This window comes from Convolutriloba macropyga, chromosome 6 (assembly GCF_964194025.1).
Source record: "Convolutriloba macropyga chromosome 6, txConMacr16.3, whole genome shotgun sequence".
Classification (NCBI taxonomy): Eukaryota; Metazoa; Xenacoelomorpha; order Acoela; family Convolutidae; genus Convolutriloba; species Convolutriloba macropyga.
Genome location: NC_134473.1, coordinates 11,496,112 through 11,512,800, shown reverse-complemented (window position 1 = coordinate 11,512,800; position 16,689 = coordinate 11,496,112). Strand labels below are relative to the sequence as shown.

The 16,689-nt window shown below is 34.8% G+C and overlaps 2 protein-coding genes across 2 annotated transcripts; one reads left to right on the top strand and one right to left on the bottom strand.

Moving 5' to 3' along the window:
* The first annotated feature begins 2,413 nt into the window (after nucleotides 1-2,413).
* LOC142340766 (uncharacterized) lies at nucleotides 2,414-4,193 on the top strand. The gene has a single exon (XM_075391470.1). The coding sequence runs from the start codon at nucleotides 2,576-2,578 to the stop codon at nucleotides 4,112-4,114; it is 1,539 nt and encodes a 512-aa protein (XP_075247585.1). The 5' UTR covers nucleotides 2,414-2,575; the 3' UTR covers nucleotides 4,115-4,193.
* A 5,145-nt stretch (nucleotides 4,194-9,338) lies between these two features.
* On the bottom strand, nucleotides 9,339-13,480 carry LOC142340765 (glycine cleavage system H protein-like). Its single transcript, XM_075391469.1, has 4 exons — nucleotides 13,328-13,480; nucleotides 12,915-13,003; nucleotides 12,498-12,759; nucleotides 9,339-9,908 (listed from the first exon to the last, which is right to left on the bottom strand). The coding sequence occupies exons 1-4, from the start codon at nucleotides 13,377-13,379 to the stop codon at nucleotides 9,802-9,804; spliced, it is 510 nt and encodes a 169-aa protein (XP_075247584.1). The 5' UTR covers nucleotides 13,380-13,480; the 3' UTR covers nucleotides 9,339-9,801.
* Nucleotides 13,481-16,689: the final 3,209 nt, after the last annotated feature.

The window sequence follows — 16,689 nt, the reverse complement described above, 5'->3', positions numbered from 1 at the left end:
GTTGTTTAAACGTTATAAATGATATCTTCAGGGATTAGACAATTTGTTTCAGAAGAATTTTGTGAAGTTTAGATACTTTTCAGTTTTTGTGGTTCTTTTTGTTGTCATTTTGTGACAGTCGTTTTACAAAAAGACGTCATGATGGTCAAAGGAGACGCAAATAAAGATGTTATATTCTCGCGGTTAATATCTTATAAATTTAATAGCTTCAAAACTGTAGTTTTGTAAAGTTGTTTGTGAAACTTATCAGTTCAGCTTGTTTTTAAAGTTAATTTATAGTCTTTTGATTTAGTGTCATTATTAACAGTCGCAATTAGTTTTCCGACTAGTTGCAAGAAAAGTTGTCTACTTTTTTAGTCGAAAGCTTTTGTTGGCTATGAATTTTGAAAATATTGTTTTTAATTAAAAAAGAGAAAGATTTTTGAGATCTGCAAATTTTATTTCTGTTAAACTGTAGCTAAGCATCTCTATATACAATTCACATCATTTATCTATTGAAATACAATTTGCTCTTCAAAACGGTTTTATTTTCCTCAAATGGTTTTTCTTCCTGGAACAACCAGTTTTCATAAAACCAATTTTCGTGATTTTTGCGTATTTGCCCCTTTTTTGTAGGTTTCTGTTCTCTTTTCACAGCATCACAATAATGGGCGCCATTTGATTTAAAATTTTTGTTACCTTCAAAAAATGCAAACGAAGATTTTTCTTGTTTTTATTGATCAGCTTAATAATTAATTGATTGGGGGGACATCGTTTTCGTGCCTAATTTTTCTTGCAAATTTTTAGTTTTTGCCTGTACTTGTTTGTAGTTTTCCGCCCAAAACGGTTCGTTCTGTTTTTTTACGTTCTCTTGTCAAATTTCTAAATTTGTTAATTGCAGGCAATTCTAGAGCTTGAAAATGGCTAAATTCGTAATTCCTATAGACAACATTTTGGTTATAATTCGAGATATCAATATCACGTATTTTGGCAACTGTTCAAAAACTATTTTAGTTTTTCAAATTTTTTTGGTTTTTTGTTTATTGTCACTTAAAACCCAGTGAATCTTTCTGTGGCTAAGATTATCGTTTGAAGTTATAAGTGATTCGAATTACAGCACTTTTTAAAATTTTTTTCAAGGGTACTGAATTTTTTTGTTTACAAGTTTTTGCTCGGGTTAATGGATATATTTAAATCGATATAGTTTTGGCGTTCAGTATTTTAGCTTCGAGAGTTTTAGCAATGCCAATATTTTTAGTTTTATCTAAGTTTGTGAGACTCTGTTTGGCTGGTATTAATCAATTGGTCTGCTTGTCAGTTATAATTTTTCATTTTTCAAACAATTCTTTAGATTGTAATTGAGGACTGGTCCTGCTATGTTTTTTGTTTTTTTCTTAAGATCTGTTCACGCGTTTTCATTATTTTGAAGTTAAATTGGAATAATATTTTTGGCCACGCTGAAACAGGAACTGGAGCAAAAGTTCGAGTGATTTTGCGGCGCAAAATGTTTTCAGTCCGATCTTCAAGTAGAGTGAGAAAACGGTGCTTGGAAAAAAATTAGCTTTTTCGATTGTGATTGTATTGTTCACGTGCGGCAATTTGTATTGTTCATGTGCTGTTTAAACTGTTTTTCAACTTTAATGATCGAATTTTTTTGAATGTTTTTGCAAATCCTTTCACTGTCCATTCTTGGTCTTATTTTGTTTGTTTATTCAAGGAAAATTAAACATTCTTTGAATTGTATATCAGGTATTGTCCTGCTATATTTATTATTGGTAATGGGTATAGATTAGTGCACCTATGCAAAATTTCCTGTCTTAATAGTTTAATCTAATATCTCCTGGAAATCTCGATACCCCCTGCCAATGTTGTTGTTCTCTTTTCTGAGAAATTTATTTTTGAACACAATGCGCTTTTACTTAATCTGTGAAATTAAAATGCGAGAAAGTGATAAATACTATCCTGATAATGATAATTGGATGGACATGTTGAAGCAATTTGTCATTGAGTATATAGACTGAAATAATGACCAGATGAGTGTTAGGTAAAATTGGGCATTTTGGTACATTGGTTTTTTTTATATTTTTTTACATTGTGTAATTACCCTCACACCTTGTCGGGGTTAGCATACGCCAGCACCTCGCCGGGGTTTAATACGCTTTGTTGGAACTGTGCTGATGTACGTTTTTGTTTCTGAAACAAATATTGATATTCGATCTACTAAAAACATCATTACTCTTAATAATAATAATAATTACTCTTATTATTATTATTACTCTTCCAGCACAAAAAGGTGTTTATCCTAGTTAAAATTTTATCCAATGTTAATTGTAATAGCTCACGTGGAAATAAAAACCACCGCGTTTGAGTGTATAAAAAGCCGCAATCAATTGTTTGTGTTGACTTTTCACAGTGGCTGCAGAAGTCAAATGTGTCGTCCAAACTCAAAATAAATGAAAAGCCAAAATGAAGAAAACTTCAAGTGTTAATCTATTCCTACGATGTGAATAATCAATATCTGGAACCCTTAATTTGTACATTCTGATGAACCCTTTGCTGACCAGGGTCACGCGTGAACTAATTAAGTATCAACAGTATGTGTTATTGGGAAACATGCTGTCTAGTATTCTCAGGAGCTGTTTTACTTTTCGCAACTTTTGGCAACTTGGAGGAGGTCTGGGTTCGAGGAGGCGACCATGGGGGGTTCTGGTACTACTGCGAAAAAGACGCCACAGAATGTATAAAATACACCGAGGCTATTGGGAAGTACTACAATCACAAGTACACTGCCGTTCTTGTAGCTCAGATACTTTTGATATCAGCTATGGCTTTGGGAATCCCCCTTATTATACTGTTCATCGTCTTCTTCTGCAAAGATGTGACTTGTAATTGGATAATTGCGGGTGTCATTGCAACTATTCAGTTATTATTAATCCTACCTTGTGCGAGTTTGTTCACGTACGGCTTTGTTACTCGCGAAAAAGACGGAACATATATGGGCTGGTGTCTTTGGATGGTGTGGGCAGCTTCTGTGAACTCATTAATTCTTGTTATAATGATCTGGTTAGCACCGCTCAAATGTTGGAGCAAGCTTAACCCAAATAACGGTCGGAGAAAATCACAATTCTTGGATGACGAGGAGAAATGGCAGTTACTACAATACGGACACAAACCCGAAGTTGATAAGAAGAAAGATGCCGAGAGAAAGCGGAAGGCGGAGGAGAAGGAAAAAGCGGAACGAGCCGCGAGGGATGCTGAAGAGGCGACATCGCCGAGTGGCTCTGAGGAATCGGACGGAGCCGAGGACCCCGAGGCTGATGAAAAAGACCAACACGAAGCAGAGGAAAATGAGGAAAAATCTGAAGATGATGACAATGAAGATAACGATGAAGAAGTTTCCGACGAGGCTGAGGAGGAAATTTCCGAAGAAGAGTCGGAAAAGGCCGAAGAAACTGCAGCTGATGAAGAAAAAGTTTCCGAGCTCGAAAACGAGGACAACGAAGAAAGCGAGATCTCTAAATCTGCAGAAGAAGAAGAAGTAGAGGAAGAAAACGAGGAACAGAAAGAGGAAGACGAGAATGAATCTGGGAAAGAAAACGAAGAGGAGGAGGAACCCGAAAGTGACTACGCCGAAGAATCGGAAGCATTCTCGGAAGAGGAAAACGAACGAGACGAGGAAAATGCCGAAAACGCCCAGGAAGCTCCAGAAGGCGAGAAGGAACAAACCGAAGAAGATGAAGCTACTGCAGATGAAAAGACAAAGGCCAGTGATAAGGATGATAACGATGAGACATCTGAAGCCAAGCAATCCGAAGCGACAGACGATCGAAAATCAGGTGAGCTTACGAAAGAGGGAAGCAAACAAGGAAAAGAGGGAACCGATGAAGGAAAAGAAGGAAACGATGAAGGAAAGGAAGGCAGCAAAGAAGGAAAAGAGGGAACCGATGAAGGAAAGGAAGGAAGCAAAGAAGGAAAAGAGGGAAACGATGAAGGAAAGGAAGGAAGCAAAGAAGGAAAAGAGGGAAGCGATGAAGGAAAAGAGGGAGGCAAAGAAGAAAATGAGGAAAACGAGGACAGAAAAAAGGAGAGTGAAACAGAAAAGGAGACTGAAGGCGAAAGCATATCGTTAAGATAAAGTTACTCGTTCTTGGAAGCCGGTCTCACGTTTATTTGTGTCGAATTTTGTCTATTCTTCCGGGTCACCGTCATCATCAAAGCAAAAAGATTCTTCATTATTCACCCCGATTTATTTTTTTTACCCCAAACTCTATATATCCACAATTTTGGGTGTTAATCTGCAAAACTTGCTACCCAGATCCTATGTACCCCCCTTCCGCCTTAGAATGTTCATTGTTCCAATAACAAAAAACTAAATGGGAGTGATATGAAAAAGCGGTTAAATATCCGGGCTAAAAAACCTCAGGTGAAATTAATTGTAGTGAAAAGGCGGGAAAGCATAGTGAAAATTTCAAACCCAATCCGCTTCGAAAAAGGTATATATATTGCTTTAAGGAAGTAAAAAAATACATGCCCAATGAAGATGGGGCATGAACAAAAATATAATCGGACTCTGAAGAACTGACGGCCATTTTTTGATACTTCTGGTGCAATGATATTATTTTATAGAACTTGAAAGAAAAGCCAACACTTCTTTTACAATTTCTGACATCTGATTGGTTATTAATTATTGCTATTTTGCTGCTAATATAACTAGTTTTTTCATCCTAGTGCTGGAACATTTGTGCATGAATGTGTCTCACAATGTGATTAACAACAATTAATTCAAACTTCATTGCAAATTGTGTTGACCATTTAATGATAGACTACTGCATTATAGAAACTTCGAAGAGAGTTGAGTACTATTGTTTCATTTTTCTTATCGCGAGATGATTTAGTGTAAGAACAAACGGCAAACTCGTGCACATTGGTTTTGAGGTCAGTAATGATTGCATTCATTTCCTGACGCAAAAAATTTTTCATTGTCCCGCTGATCACAGAAAACCACTTGACAGTGAGAAGACGGCGTACGAGAAGCCGGTCTCAGAATTAAGCTTTAGGAGAGACGAATCGGTAGGCGGAAACTCTGTTGTGAATTGGCACTATTTAACCCAAGTTAAATCAGTGAAATTTTATGCTTATGAATTTGGTGCAAGTTTCGTAACCCTAACTCCATATCGATTACTAACTAAGTCTTCCTTCTATGCTAATGTTAAGATATAGCAAAGAAACGCTTTTCCTGTCAACTTGTGGTCATAGTTCATCTCCACATGGTGTTCCGACTTCCATCATCCGTTGAAACTTGTTCTACCAGTCCATTTTCGGTGAGCGTTCCTTGCATTGCGTTCTCTTTCAGATTGAGCTGCGGCTCGGAGAATCGTTTCCTCATAAATAGGTTCCATTTGCAGTTGAAAGGATTCGGATTGGCGGCCAAGTGGGGTACCAAAAACGATGTTTGGCCGAGAGGTCGAGCTTGAACTGCACTCTCCACTCTTCTCTATCGGAAAGATGTGTCTAACGGTGGTTTGTCCCCGAAAAGTTGATCACAAGAGGGGTAGGTTTTTGTTCTGCTAACTTGCGTTATGTCGCGCACAATAAATAGCAGTAGTTCTGCGGAGCAAGTGCCCTTTCAGTTTTTCTTGTCTTGATTTCACAGACGAAATACAACACTTAATTTAAAAGTTTATTTTGACAAGCAAATTTGAATTCAAATTAAGTTTGAAAAATGTTCACAATAATGTAAACTAAAGAAAAAGAGCTGCTAGCAGAATGAACAGATAAATTTTGAAAAGCAGAAAATAGTCAGAAACAAGTAAATGAAACCACCATCTGAAAAATTCAAAGTCGCAGTCTAGAAGCTCACATGGCAAAATAAAAAAGACTTAAAAATGACGTCATTTATGGTTTTCTGCATCAAGTAAAAGTATAAAAATGATCAATGTATGGCACCATCCAAAGATCCTGCAAGTTCACAATCAAATAAAATGATTGATAAATATACAGCAGGATCTGTTAAGTCAAAACAGTGGTACGCTCAATTCCTATGCTCATAGAAAAGTAAAAAACAGGTCTTGACGTTGGTTATATGTCTAAAACATTTCAATAATGTCTAAAAGTTTTGAGTAGGTTAGATTAAGATTCTGTAAAAAATTTGTGGAATTTAAACAGAAAAATGGGCTAATCAAAGTTGTTAACAAAAAGGTCTAATTGAAGCAGCGACAAAGCTTTATAATGAAAAAGGCGAACTGAACAAAAAGTGTGCTTTTTTATGAAACTAATAAAAACACAGGCCCCGAAACGCTGAGATTTTCTTACAAACTTAATTTTTTTCTCAATTTCTCGCAGATTAAAGAATTATACACTAGTGTAACAAAATTTACGTCCAAAACAAGATTTTCTAAAAAGGCAACAAACATCGAACAATAAAACAGTTTGAGTTAAAATCAGTGTTCTATTAACGAGTCCGTACGACATCTGTTTTTTTTACATAACAAATATAAGTTTGCGTAGTTTCATACAACTTTATAACTACATCTGGGTCAAAATTCTAACGCTTTCTGTTGTTAATGTTCCCAAATGACTGTCTGTTTTTGTAATTGCTGACTAAAAATTGCTCAACTGGATTCAACTTGGGGCTAAACAAAAGCTGCCACTCCCTGACTGTCACTCATTTTCTGAGAAAAAATTGCATTTAATTTTTTATTTATACTCAGTAACATTGAATTGTTAAAAACTGAGGTCTTGAAGAAGCAATACTTCTTCGTAGTTTTTCATAGTATCCAAGTAAACTAGAAATTTAATCCTTTTTCAAAAACCAATAATTAGTTCCCGTTAATTTGAATTTAATGTACCCAAAAAAAAGTGATCGCTTGTCCACACTCATATCTGTTTTTTTCATAAAATTGTTTCCGTTTCTTCGAAGTACTTGCACAATTAGTTTGCTTGCGATAGATTGAACCCATTACTTTCTCGGTAACGTTTGAATGCACTCAGTGCATTAATTGTTGATTATATGCTCAAGTGTTTTTTCTTTTCCATTTTTATTGTTGAAAATGGGACAATTCAATGTGCTACATCACAGCAAACGGCGTATGAACAAAGCAGCTAAGCCACCTTTTCTGTGTAGGTTGAGAAGATGATAATGAAATGTGTTTTAACAGAGAAAATTCTTACGCTTTTTTCAAGTCATGGAACAAATTAAACGTTTTCAGCAAAATTACACTCAAAGAGCTCAAATTGAGCTGTACGTAGCCTTTGGTGCCAAACTGTACGTGAGTTAAATTCCTAATTTTTTCGAAGACTCCTTAAAATTAATGCTCTCTGGTTGGCTGCTTCATGTTAAAACAACAAAAGAAAATTTTTGAACAAATACTAGAAAATTTATTGGAAATTGATTTTAAATAAAGGTTGACATTATTTATGCTATATGAGTTATTGTCAATTGGACAGAATCAATTACAATAGAAGAAAACTAAAACATTCTCTCACCAAAGATCTCATCTAAAATCATGTAGAATCAAAAAACAGACAAAGATTAAAATAGATTATTCTCCAGAACTAAAATTACCGGAAAAAACCTGGTCATATGAGAAAGCAAATTAGGGTGAAGCGGCAATAGTTTTTCAAGCATGCAAGTATTAGCTCAGAAATTTCTAATTCTAATGAACTAAATTAAATTGAAGAAAGAAACACAGGAAATACATTATTGATTTTGCAAACGTAAAGCGAGATAGTTAAAATCTGTTACTTGTTCTAATGGAAAAATCTCAGGAAGCCCCTGTAATTTAAATTGAAGCTAGTTGTTTTATTTACCAAATTAGTAGGATAAAGAAAACAGCTCAAATTTCTCTACAATTTATCCTCTAAGAATCGATCTGTAAAATGTAACATGTAAAGTGCCGAAACACAAAAAAAAGCACAAAAATGTATTGTATCAGGTAGGAGCCAATGCGTTAAAATAATCCTCATTGCAGCTTTAGAACTTCAATATTGTGAAGACAATTTTTTCAATTAATCAGATTTCTAGATAAATTAATTGTTGCAGTGCCTCAGACGCAAAACAAACTGTGCTTGTTGCTAAGAAATAAAAAAAATGAAATCAAGAAAGTACTCTTTGTAAGGAAATCAGAAAAGTCCACAAACTGCTCCTGCAAGCTCTTGGTTTTCGATTTGAGGTTTTCTATCTCAAAGAAACACCCATTTTTCATTACTTAAGATGGGCAAATCCTAGAGTAACAGATTATTACAGAAGTGTGTTAGTTAAAATTAACTGGAAATTTTTAAGAAGCAGGCCAAAAAAATGTTTTACTTTCAAGTAATATTAAAAAAGGGTTAGGAAGGGAGGAAAGGGTAAGTTGTGTTATGACAAGATTGTGCTGGTTATGGTAGCTGATGAGAACCGGTATAGATTATAGGAGTAGTTTACTGACGCAGGCAAGATTGTAAAGTGTAAAAATTTCTGAACTCAACTGACGTTTGACAAATTGCTCTCAAACAACGGGCAAGCAGCCTGCTTTTGGTGGATGGTAACGTAAGCGCTTGAAAGCCGGCTACATTAGGTGAAGCAAAGAGCAATCAATGGTTCCCAAAATTTCCGTTCAAGTCATGAGGTGCAGGCACTTCATCAGCTTTGCTGAGTTATCAACAGAATCTAAATGACTTCGGTTTTGACTAGTTTGTCACGCTCCTCTCTTGAGGATGAGTAATCGATTTAGTCAGACAAAAAATTGATCAGGCGAAAAAAATGCACAATGAGTCCTAACTCAACCCACAATTTAGAATTATTTTCAATATTGAATAATAGCTGCCTTTACAAACTACTCCGCATTAAAAACATACCAGGCGATTTTTCTTAATGCTGTACGTTCGAAAGAAACAGTCAATTTTTGTTTGAAAAATTAGAGTTGAGGTCGCGAAAAAAGTTCTTCGGATTAAAAAGATCTGTGATTTCTGGTACACCGCGAAACAGGACTCAAATGCCTTTCGAATTGTGAATTGTTTTTCGAGAGCAAGTGATCAAAAATTATACTCTGCGACAACTCCGTTGTAGATAAATTTTCTTGTTCTTAAGATAATGTGGTTGCTTCAAAAATGATCAACCAATCCACTGATTTTCTTTATCAAATCTTCAATGCGGACATATTTATCCAATAAATGCTCCGAAGCAGAGAAAATTGATCTCTAGACCTTTTAATAGAATGATTTAAACTAGTAGGTAACCCTCAGAAGAAAAAACAAAATAAGCTATATACGTTTCCAAGAATTATGAGCCTTGATGACTCGCTAGCGTTGGGCAACAGAAATCGTCCGGCATGACTCGTCCGGCAACAGAAATCTGAGCATTCATTCCTAAAACTTTACGATCGAGTAAAAAATCAATTCATTTCAAAAATTAATCACATGACTTTATATCGCTACACTGTAGAATTATTTACAACTGCACGTGGAATATAATAGAAGAGATAAAACGAAAGAGCAGAATTTTTGTTGTCATTACCACATCGATGTGAAAAACGAATGGATCGTTTCCGTTTGTGCCCCTCCCACCCCCAAAACTCATGCACTCTTTTGCACCAATAATGGTTTGCATAATCTGATAAGAGATGATAATAGCCTTAACTTATCAATACATACCACAATAAAGGAGTGTATGAATCAACTATTATTGGTCATTTTCCACCAGGGGAACAGTTCCAGAAATGACGTCTCGAATCATTCAAAGTCAAATAGCATAATGTTTTCTGTATCGACATTCATACCATATTTGGTATATTTTGGTAGCCGTGATGTATTGTGGTTTGACAGCTATGCGTAAATGACGACTGTCTAGTGATGATCATCCAGCAACTTGGGATCAAAAATGATCTCCTCTTCAGTTGAGAGTAGGACTATCTCGTTCACCAAGTTAGAGGGACGCATTGTGTAAACCCAACCTGTAAAAATTACAAAAAATTCCTCTAAGTTGTTATTGTTATAAAATTTAATCAAATTAAACTTATCTGAGAGGAAACAAATAATTGATATTTTTTCTTTTTGATTTTGCATGTTGGGAAGCGAGAAAAAATAAAAATGCCAGTATATTTCATGGCGCTATTTTGTAGTTAAAAATTGTCTTTCTCCAAATTACCTGTCTAAATAGCGTGACAATCAACTACATTACCTTCATTGATGAGTTATTATTGTTTTCAATTGGAAATACGTGGCGAGTTCCAAAACAATTCGCCATTACGTGTCGCTACAAAGGTTGTATTATCACATTTAAGAGTCGAGAAAATTGAATCTGAGTAGTAATTTTTATCTTAATACTTAGGAGAGAGCATATCAAAAAAGTTTTTCAATTAAGCTTTCATTTTTCTCGCCTTTGAGCACTTAAAACTAAGTGCTCAAAAGGCGACAAACTGGAATAGAGAAACTGGAAAACAAGAGAAACTGGATTAGTGCTTGTATGCAATATGAAAAGAAATCTGAACTATTTTGGAATTAAGGCAACAAAGAGCTAGCTCAAAGGCATTTTAGTAAGTAAATTCCACTATCATAAAAGAGGCCAAAATGACCCAGGCAATGTTACGTATTGGCGGCTGTTCCTCTGAGAGTGTAGCACCATTCATTATATTTTTTTACTATAAAAACTGGCGGCTCTGCGGTTGGCAGTCACGAAATCAAGCTAATCAGCCTGATTCATTATTCATTGACGGCGGCAGTGGTGGTGGTGTTTACGATTATACTCAACGAATAGTTGAAAATAGTTCAAAACGGTTCGCTCGGCAAATATGCATTTGCTACCATAAAAAGATAGCCAATTCCGTTTTTCTATTTACCCAAAGGAAGGGTGGCTTAGTCCAATTATGGCTTAGTTCTTGAAAATTTGCTGTTTGGGATTTTGCACGCATCTCTTGGGCAAAAAAATGAAGAATTGTTTTCCTGATGGTCAAACTTGGTTCCATGCTATATTTCCAGCAGCAGATCTGTAGTCCGAAAAACTTTTGAGTACCAAATTATGAATTGAATCTCTTCTTTATACTATGATTCCATCTGGTGACACTCAAGAGGATTTTTGGATAGAAGTCAATTTGGTGAATTTTTGTTTATATAATTGTAATTCCCTATCATTAGAGAAAGCAGCCTTTTCCTTTTTAATTACAATTCTTACGTATTTTTCCGTTCTTTAGTCTAACAAAAAGAACGATTTTGTTTGACAGCGTGAAGTGGGTTGAAGAATCGTAATAATAAAGAAGCATTTACGGCTTAACATAGCTGTTTTACCATAAAAAAAAAACATTTTTGTGTTGGTTGCTGAAAGAAATACAGCGTGTTCGAATTGACAACTGCGTATTTTATGACAAATTCAACTATTCATTAGCACATATACCCAATAAGGGATTAAAACTGACAGAAATCAAATACGAAAATTTCATCTTTTTGTATTTTTTCAAAATTTCCACACATTTGTAGTCACCATCGAAAAGTTATCAAACTCCGGGGTGAAGCCCATGAGTTGAATAACTTCAAGAGCACGAGAACAATCATGTGATAGTTTATAGGTTGCGTGACTATATGCTTGAAGTCTCTGAGGACTTTGGCGTTCATTGAGAACAGCTTAGCTGTTCAAGACAAAAAGTCAGAACTTCGAAGTAATTTCTGCAGAATTATGTAACATTGCTTCAATCACGAAACTTACGAGTTTCAAAATGACAAAAGCCACTAGAAGTCAACTTTTGACTACGTACATAGGAACGTCTAGCAGTTTAAATTCTGGCACTAGATACTTTTGGCATGTTATAACGTGCGCGAGAGTTTTTCAATGATCTTCAATCAATTCCCGTTACGATAACAACAACTGCATAATTTATGAGGTAATAACACGTTAACGACCAATTAAAGCTACGAAATCTGCTAAATCGTTAGACTATGAGTTTAGCACATTCTTTTAGTACCACTTTTACTCTATAAACAGTGAAGATAAAAGAATGTCATAAACTCCTATTCTAATTACGACTGTGTGGCCTATGTTATGCAACTGCTGTAATCGCAACGAGAGTTGATTTCCAACTTTACCACCGGGTTGTAATTGCCCTCTTGAAGTTGTTCAACAACTCGGTTTCGCCTCGGAACTTGAGAACGCCTCCATGGCTATAAAAATTTTGTGGTAATAATCATAATGAACTCTCGTTTCGGTTGCAACAGTTGTATAACTTACTCCTTTTTAAATTATTAGACCAGTTTTTTTCCTCCACTCTTTTCTTGCCACTTTTCATATAGCAAAACTGGCAAAAGCGACAGGAGGAAAAAGATAGTCTAATACCAAAGCAGAGTTTCGCCACTGTTTCAGGTTTGGTTGTATTGATCGGCCGATAACAAGTGTTTTCATTGGTAACTTATGCAATTGCTGTTATCAGAACTTATGCAATTACTGTTAAAGCTAATTAGAAAACTGCTTTTCCCTCTTGGCCTCAGTTCAATTCAGTAACATCTCTAGATATGCCAAAAGTAGTAATCTATAATGCACATAATGAGCAACTGACCGTCCTCGGCAGACACTCTGTTCATTTTGGCAAGATTAGAATCGCCAATCAGGCTCTTGGCAACTTCTGTTATAAGACCACTGAGAGGAGCTATGACGTCAAACTTTCCCCTGAGTGTAAACAGGATGGCGACTACCTCACCCTGGGTTACAGTCTGTCCTACTGAGGGTACCTCCACGTGCACCAACGGCCCAATCACTACCAACAACGACACGTGTGGAAGAAAACAGGCCTGCACCCCTCCCCCCTCTTCCCGTGCTAGCTAATAAAAAGATGAACATTTGACTTCTATAAAAGCGTTGAATTTTTGTTGAAATATTACCAAAACGATTTACTTTGTTTTTGGTCTGGCACCCAACCATCACCAGGTTAGGCAATAACGAATATTGATAAGCAGCTTAATGATCAGTTGTTTACCTGTTTCTGATTAGTGATTCCAACCTCAGCGTACGTGCCATCATCACTGATTGTCACGAACTCATGATTATCCGTGTACAGCTTCACTTCTAAAATTGTAAAACACTATCTTGGGATATTTTTGAGCAAGTCATGCGTGTGAACAAACTAATAGCCTGTTTTGCGGTTAATGGTTTGCATGACTTGATCAGAGTTAGGACTAGATAATACAATATAAACCCATACCAATATCAATATTTTAAAATGTCCATTATAAGCATTATAAAGATAAATTCAAACGGGCGATGGAAAGGGTTCAATTTTGGGTTTTATACTTAAATCTAATTGAAATGTGTATTTTCAAGTGATCTCATAGGCATTTTTATATTTGATCCTGCCTCAAACCACGCAAATTTGTTACGGATTTTACTCACCTGAAATGACAACAGGGAAAAGGCACAAGCATATCACAATCAAACTGTTCATTTCAGCTGACAACTTTTGGTCAAAATGCAATAAAGCAAAATACGACAGAGCACAGTATAAAATGATGAGCCGAATCAAATTCTTTTTTGACAATTATGTATCTTAAGCTAATCAGTCATGAACTGAATCCAAAATAGTAAAACACGACCTTTTATATATTTTACAACGCCTTGTACCACATACTTTTAGATTAAGTTTTTTGAACTTCATTCACACCAATTAAACTTGCAGCGAAGATTCTCATCTAAAAGAACTTGTTAATCAAACCACTTTAACTTTTAACCTCAACTGCACGTACTTTTGAGTTTTCTTATTCAGTTTTGTGTAAAAGAACATTTGATTAGACATCTCTGAACTTAATAGAAAAGCTATAAAATCACAGAGCAAAAAGTTGAGCGAACTATTGAAGTATGCAGGTCAACTGAGTACGTTTGAATGCAATTCCTTTAACCCCTGAGCTATGTCTTGGTTACATAAGCCAACGAAAGCTTTTTATTGTTGCGATTTCATGTAATAAGGGAACGAAATCAATGCTAGTCTGGCGTATTTTTGTCATCTTTGAAACCCCAGAATATTCACCGGAATATTAATATCATAAGAAAGCCTAGTTGCTTATATACTCAACGATTTTTTAAAATTTTTGTAACTCTTTTGTTGAAGATACGAGAATTTTAAAAAACATTTTCCCTTAAAATCCTAGGATAACAATAGGTAAATTTGATTAAATTGATCACATTCGATGATCAATTTGTCAATTTAAATAAAAGAAAATTATACCTGCAACCTGTTGCGGCACAAAAATGTTTAATCAAAACTTCTGCAATTTTCGTTTTTCTGAGATGTGAAGTTTAAAATAGTACAATCTTCCCAGAAATATTACGGAAAAGTTCATTGAAACCAAAAAAACCTAGTTTTTTATCGAAAAAACATTAAATGAAAATAATTTCCCCCTGCTTTTGACATGTCTCCAAAAAATTGAAGTCTTGGTTGAATAAACAATAAAAACACCAAATTCATACTTCTGCATTTTTATTATTTGACAAAATCTAGAAAAAAATCGAATGACCTGTACTCATGACTTCATTTGATTAATTTGGAGTAATTGAAGCTTTAAAAAAACACACTCATCGCTGCACAAAATGTTACAAAAACGGTTTTCTTAATATAAAACACAAATTTCAAAAGCCTAACATGTTTTGTTAAATTAGAACAATTTTTCAGATCAAATTAAACAGATTTACCAAGTTGATTTTGAGTTTAGTCAAATAGCAGTGCTATCACATCCAAAAAAGAGACGTTTTTTCCTAATCAGTCAATTTTATTTTTGTTTTAAAACAATTTCATTAAACACAACTTTTGCTTTCAAAGAAATAGCTAAAGCTTTGCGAAAATTTTAAATTTTTGACAGTTGGGCATTATATAGTTTAGGTTCTATATGAGTGATAATTTTTTTTACAAACTCTTAACAATTTCACCAAGTTTTCGGATAAACATTCTTCAACATTCATCATGGTTGAACGTACGACTAAAAATGGTTTTGTAGAACTTCTTAAGAATCAAATAATAGGCGAAATTATCAAATATCGAAAGTTTTACCTACAAAAACGATTTTGTTAAATTAAGTGCTATCCGAAGATTAATTTTTTATTTGAAATGCACCTATTTTTTTCAATAACGCCCTTAGTTTTCTTGCTCTTAACTTATTTTAGACGCTGGGACAATTTTTAAATTATTTAATAGTAAATGGAATTCTAAAAATTGGCTGTGCTGTGTTATCATAGGTAACCCCCTTCAGTTCAGAGTTCAGAGTTCACTTAAATTTTTAATATTCTTAGTTGAATCTTTTTTTGCAACAAATAAATATATTTGCTATGTTTAACAAAACGTTGACTTGCAATTGTTTAAATGTCCCAAGTAAAGCAAAACTCGTGATTTCTCTTTTCAAAGCATTTTAAAGAATTATTACTTTCTTTGAATTTCAGAAGGTTGAAATACTTGATCACTAAGTTTTGACTTTTTTCTGATTAGATATCTTCTAAATATCTTATGCAAAGAATCTATGAAATATGTAAGAATACGAATATCAGCACAAAGTTATTTCTTGGTCGGAACGAGTCAAACTTCTTCAATTGCAACAAAACAATCAAGAGTTTCAGTTTTAGTGTTTTTTGTTTTGAGAAAACTGTCGGATTTTTTCTATGCAAAATTTTGAAAATGTTTTAGTCGCATTCTGCTCTATTTAATATAATATAAAAATGAAAGTTCTCAACGAATTATCTAATTGTAATTTGAAGTCTTAGAATATCATGTCTAATACTTTTTCACAAAAGATTTCCAGATTACAATGAATTGCTAGGTTGCACACGTGGGTAAAACATAACATCCGCAAATTTTACAAATCAAAACAAATCAGAAGTCATCAATCAATCAAAACAAATTAAGGAAATCAAGCTTGTTCTTGAACACTCCGGGCCGCGTGCATAAGGGGAAAACTGAATACTCTTGTTGTATTTTACAATTTAAGATTTCGACAATCAATTTTACATAATTCTTTTGCTGATATGTAATTTCAACATTGTTTTGTAATGTCGAAGTTGTTAAGATGATTTATTGTCATAATTGAGGGCATTTTTGGCTTTCTGGGTGTGTGTGTATGTGTAAACTTGTTGTACACTCTTCCGAGGCGACACATATACTCCCGCTATATGTCGGTGAAAGTTGGTGATCATACGTTTGCATCGACGTCTTAATTTGATGCGTGGTGGCTGGAATATTGTGTTGTTGAATGACAAGGATATGTGAAAGTAGTTATTAGGCTTCATAGGGGCTGTGAAAGTTGAAGTTTAATCGAAGATTGTTGGCAGCATATACTGTAAACTCTGTTGATGTGAAGGTGTATACTCCGTCGATCTGAAGGCTGTTGACAAAATTATGTGGGTTGGATTCCGGAGAGGTTAGCTTTTGTCGAACTGGCAAATAAGGGCAAAAATATCGAAAACTTGATGATGATTGTTGTCGGTGAGGGCAAATAAACACTTTGAGCTGGATTCCGCGTAGTTTTAGGGAAGTTAAGGACTTGGGGAAGTTAAAATTCTCTTTTCATTTTGTATTTTCACAGCGTTGTTACTTCTTCATGTGCTCGATTGTTTGAACTTGTGTGAGTTGAATATTTGATACGCTGACTTTGGACACAATGATTATGGAAATTTAAAACCAATATGTTTGAATTTTAAAATTTAATAGTTTCAAGTATTGTGTAAAACTTTAGCTGAATTGACTGCTGGTCTGTTCAGCACTCCAGTTGATGTCT

Excerpts from the sequence above, each read along its gene's own strand:
- LOC142340766 (XM_075391470.1), top strand. The coding sequence starts at position 2,576 with ATGTGTTATTGGGAAACATGCTGTCTAGTATTCTCAGGAGCTGTTTTA.
- LOC142340765 (XM_075391469.1), bottom strand. The coding sequence starts at position 13,379 with ATGAACAGTTTGATTGTGATATGCTTGTGCCTTTTCCCTGTTGTCATT. Across the intron at positions 13,004-13,327 it reads TTTCCCTGTTGTCATTTCAG|AAGTGAAGCTGTACACGGAT; the intron begins GTGAGTAAAATC and ends TTACAATTTTAG. Across the intron at positions 9,909-12,497 it reads CAGAGTGTCTGCCGAGGACG|GTTGGGTTTACACAATGCGT; the intron begins GTCAGTTGCTCA and ends TAATTTTTACAG.